A 5,262-nucleotide genomic window follows, 5' to 3' on the forward strand; every position below is an offset into this window, starting at 1 on the left:
GAAAACTTATTTTCGAGCATGAGCCCTACTCAATCTGAGTCACTCATTTACTTTATATTGTTATATAATATTAAAAATATTTATTTTACACATATTTATATTTATAATTAAATAAAATATTGTTTATTAATATAACTATACCGTTAGACTGCAGCTGAATTTAAACCCAAACCTTAAAATTCATATTCAAGATCCGGTTCAATTTAATCCGGATTATAAAGCCTAGGTCGGCCTATTGATGTTTGATAACTTTAGGTACATGTTAAAAATTTTTATAATATAATTATGTATTTTTTTTTTTTTTATTAAAACTACTGTTAATAAACCAATTCTCATGCTATCTTCCTTGAAGTTATTAGTAGAAAATTTGACCAATGGTAATCACGAATAAGATACTCTAAATTCAATCTTTCTTACTTTTAATTATTTAAACAAGCAATTTATCAAAAATAATAATAAACGAAGGTACTATATAGATTGATAAAAAGGAAAAAAAGGTGAGGAAGAGAAAATGACTAGTAATTAAGGGCTTCTTTTCATCTCTGTATTATGTTATAACAAAAGGAAAATGAAAATTAACAAATAATTAAGGAATAAATAATCATAAATAATTGATTAATGTTTAAGAAGTGTTTTCTTTTACACTTTTTTCTTAACCAATAAGGAAAAATATTGTTTTCTCTTCTTCTACCTTTTACCCTTTGTTTTCCTCTCGTCAAATATAGTTTAAGAAATTATTAATGAAGTTTAATTATTAGAGGAGAAACTACTACTATTAGAAAATGATTTAGTTAAGATAGTCTTTTTCTCTTTTTGTTAGTTCAATTTGGATTGCTTAAAGCTATCAAAATAATTAAGTGCTCATAAATTGTACTTATAGAGGAATTACTTTTTTATATAAAAGAGGGTTAAATGCCCAACTAAACTCTACAAATTACATTGAGCCTAGCCCAACTTATTGTAATTTAACTAAGGTAATGTTCAGTACGAGATGTTCACCATAAAAATTATAATGATTTATATATAGTAATTAAATTGTTATATTTAATAAGCATTCGGTGATACTATGTTATAATAATTTTGAAGCATCAAAAGTGATCGGATCATATGAAGAGTGATTTAATTTACATTCAAAAGAGTGAGAAACTTTTATCATCAAGGAAAAATGATATGTAAAACTAATAATAGTAAATTTAATACATTAATTAAAAATTTACTTTCTCTTAAAATTGTAATTATTTTATATTATAAATTTTTATGTTTTCAAACTAATATTCATTATAACAAGTACAAAAATAAATTGTGTTTTTATACTTTTTAATATTTTATATATAATATAATTTTTTGTTTTTATTTTATTATGAATTTTATAGATTAGGTTTATTTTCTAATTCAAATATTTTTTACATAATTTATATTATAAAAATTAATTTACCTATCAATAAATATATTTATTAATTTAATAATTTAATAATATTTTATTATAAAATATTTTAAAATTTTACTAAATATTATTTTTAAACAACATTAAAATTATTAACTTGTGTAATTATTATAATATGTATAATTATTTTCATACTTTTAAGTAAAATAATGTTTGATTCTTAGTATACCAAATACAATAATCTTTAATTCGTAAGAATTAATGATTGTTAACCAAACAAAATGATTTCAAATCATGACTGATAAAATCACCTTGATAATAAAATTACTTCGATAATTATATTACCATTATGATTTTTCAAAAGATAGCAAATGCTACCTAAGAGTTATATGATCTTTCAAAAGATACCAAAAGCTACCTAAGAGTTTATATTTTTTTTGCATTGTCAATATAAATATTATACATTATCAATGGAACATACAATGATACCTTATAAAAAAATTAATTTTCAAATTTAGAATCCTATACAGAAAATATATTTAAATCTAAAATATATTTTAAATTATTTAAATAAAATAATTCATTGACATAATATAACATTTATACATTACAATTAATTACACAATAATAATATAAAAATTAATTTTAAAATTTTAAAATCATAAATAGTAAATATATTTAATATAATATATATATATATATAAATATGAATCCTTTTGATAAGGTTTAGTTAATGGACTTATGTTTACTAATGGACTTATGTTTGCATTAAACATAAGTCCATTAACTAAACTTTAACTGCATTAAACATAAATTCATTAACTAAATCTTATTAAAGAATTTATATTTATATATTTTTTAAATTAATTATATTTACTATTTATGATTTTTTAAAATTTTAAAATTAATTTTTATAATATTATTGTGTAATTCATTGAATAATATTTATAATATCCTTGCGTGTTAAAATCAAACAATTTCCAACTTCGGCACCGCAATATCCTCCAAATCCTAAACAATTACTAGTCAGCTTTTAAAGATACGGCACTAGAATTACGTGTCAACCTCCTTCTAATTTTGCAGGCTGAGTAGTGGACTAACTTTTCTTCAAATCCCTTGAGCTCCCCCTCTATGATTGATGGAGAGGTCTCTTTCTCGCCTATATTCTTGGCCTACATCACAATTAAGCGCAAGAGCCAATAGTCAGGAGATCACCCTCTCGAATAATGAACATCCTCTCCATTAATTGATGTTCCTTCTGGTTTTAAGCCGATCTTATTAATCACTCGCTTTTAGCAAACACATGCAAGAAATGATAATTGGAAGCTCCCAAACATCAAGAACCGCTGCATGAAGAGCAGTTGTCTGAAACTCTATACGCACAGTCTACGTGGAATAACCCCACTGCCTTGGAGCGGTGTGGTGACCACAATGCACAAAGGCTCCACTGGCTACTGCCAACTTGCTGCTGCAGCAAGCACCTTCTTGGAAATTAAAAACTACAAATTTAAGCGGACCATATTTGGCAACTACATCACCAGCAAACCATATTCAGTTATTCACCAAATTAGAAAACTCCATTGAAGAATTCTTCATTACCCTTCTTTTAGTTTGTAGCACCAAAGAGCTTGAACCCAATTATGTTCCAAGTACTCATGGGCGAAAAAGAGAAGTAATGCATTTGTTTTTCTTTTGTTCCGATATTTGATACACAGATGATCAATTGTTTATAAAATAAAAATTCTATGAAGTAGATTTATCTGTTTCCTAGTTTTAAAGGGAAAAAAAAAACCACGAACATTTGTTTTTCATCAAACTAAAAGAAACAAGCTTAACAAAGGGTTGATGTCTTTATAGCCAAATTTGCTTCTATGAAGCACAGAGGAGGATTAACTTGTACCCAAATGCAGTTTACATCTACCAATTTATGGTGGATTGATTTCTATCTCACATGTGAGGTAATTGCGTCGCTGCAGGAGCCAATCCAAGAGTCAGTTCTAACCCAACATCAGTACTCTCCTTGATTTGGCTTGCAAACTTGAAAGCAGGAACCTTTTTGGTCTGGTTCACCAGCGAACCCTCCACAGTCTCCCCAGAGAACATGCTCTCATCTTCTTTGCTGTCACCATTTGCGAATTGGCTCATCCACGAGTCATTACTGGGCGAACCAACCTGTCGCTTGGACCTAGTCGCCGATCGCTTGAAACGAGTGCGTGTCTTGACTTTGCCAATGTCAGCTGGCTTAGGGTCCTTGGAGACGTGACGGATGTCATAGGTTTTGAGATGGGAGATCGGTTGCTGCGCAAGTGATTCAGAATAAGAAGTTTGGGTTATCGGCGAGCCCTCGAGCACTGCATCAACGGCGGCTTGGCACTCAGCCCAGTTGCCGGACCAGAGCATACCAACTGACCCATAAACTGGATTTACGACACGCCCACAAGCCTCATATAAAAGTGACCTAAAAATAGCTGCAATGTAATAAGAGGAATTATAAATTTCAGCTATGAATAACATCGACACTAACCTGAAAAATAAAATACTTTTTTTTTTCAGTAGGAACGCAGATTAATTACCAGGGCGAAGGTTTTCAGGGCCGGCTTCTATTAGATTGAGGAGGCCAGCACGGCCATAGAACTTGGCCAGGAAGAGAGTAGCATTGGCTTGAGAATCAGGGGACTTGATCCATTGAAGACAAGGTCTAATGATACAACTTTCGCTGCAGCCCTTACGCAGGATCCTGCAGCCATTACAGCTCATCCTCATGGTAATTTTGTTTGGGATTAATTTTTGAGGGAGAGATTGTACGAAATGGGAAAGGAGAAGAGCAGATTATATAAAGGGTAGGAGCGCAGTGGTTTCCAAAGGAGTGGTGGAATAAACTACCTGAAAACCAGGGCTGAATGTTTTGCTTTCCCATCTTTTTCTTATTTTGGTAAAGTTGGGGAGTGCCCTCTTTGGAAAATGGGATTCCTGATTGTTTTGGTGCGTTCCTTGTTTCTCAAACAACCCAACATGCACGATTTTATTACAAAACCAACCTACCATTTTAACTGCATCTTATTTTTTATTATAACATAATGCTTATAAAGTTTATATTAATAATTTATAATAAACAAATAATTAGCCAAAAAAAAATTGAGCCTTGGGAATAAGTCTTTTAATTTCTCTTTTATATTATTACCCTTATAGTTGTTGCCTTTGATTTAGAGTTCTATTGCTAATTATTTCTTGTCATTTTATTGTTATGACAAAATTTTTTCTTTTGGTTTTCTTTATCCAGTAATAATAATAGTTCCAACATATTAATTTTTTAAAACGGTAATTAAAAAGAAAAAAGACAATCGAAACTTCAAAACAACAAAAAGTGCTAGAAGACTAATTTTCATAACAAAGAGAGGTATAGGGGTAATGATGTAATTTTAGGGGATAAAAAAGTCCTGCATGTCAGAAAAGGAAAGACAGCATATGAAAGGTGGAAGCCATGCAAGCAAAGTGAGGTGTGAGGCAGAAAAACCGGCACAACAGATGCACGTGCAATGTACGCTCCTTTATCTTAGAACTGCGTGCGTCTCGCCGCATCTTTTTGCGAGCTCAACTGTTAAAATATATACCTCCAGTTTTTCAGGAGTCCGTACAAACAAGTGAACTAAAACATTTATTTTTCAAAGAAAAATATTATTTCTTTTTTTGGAATAACAAATAAATTTATGTTTCTTTGGCTAAAAATTAATAAAAAAATAATTCTTTTTTATAAATAATAATTTTATAGGCACGTGGTAAAATCAGATTTTCTAAAATAATAACATTTTAATAGATATAAACAAATATTTATAAGCAGATCATATTTCTTTTACTTTCTATATATTTTCGTAATTTCC

The 5,262-nt window shown here is 29.5% G+C and overlaps 1 protein-coding gene across 1 annotated transcript; it reads right to left on the minus strand.

Moving 5' to 3' along the window:
* Window positions 1-3,100: 3,100 nt before the first annotated feature.
* Window positions 3,101-4,193, minus strand: LOC111282412 (LOB domain-containing protein 42-like). The gene is made up of 2 exons (XM_022870482.2): window positions 3,958-4,193; window positions 3,101-3,852 (listed from the first exon to the last, which is right to left on the minus strand). The coding sequence occupies exons 1-2, from the start codon at window positions 4,145-4,147 to the stop codon at window positions 3,332-3,334; spliced, it is 711 nt and encodes a 236-aa protein (XP_022726217.1). The 5' UTR covers window positions 4,148-4,193; the 3' UTR covers window positions 3,101-3,331.
* Window positions 4,194-5,262: the final 1,069 nt, after the last annotated feature.

Source organism: Durio zibethinus, chromosome 5, assembly GCF_047325235.1.
Source record: "Durio zibethinus cultivar Kanyao isolate XHJ-2024 chromosome 5, ASM4732523v1, whole genome shotgun sequence".
In the NCBI taxonomy this organism is placed as follows: Eukaryota; Viridiplantae; Streptophyta; class Magnoliopsida; order Malvales; family Malvaceae; genus Durio; species Durio zibethinus.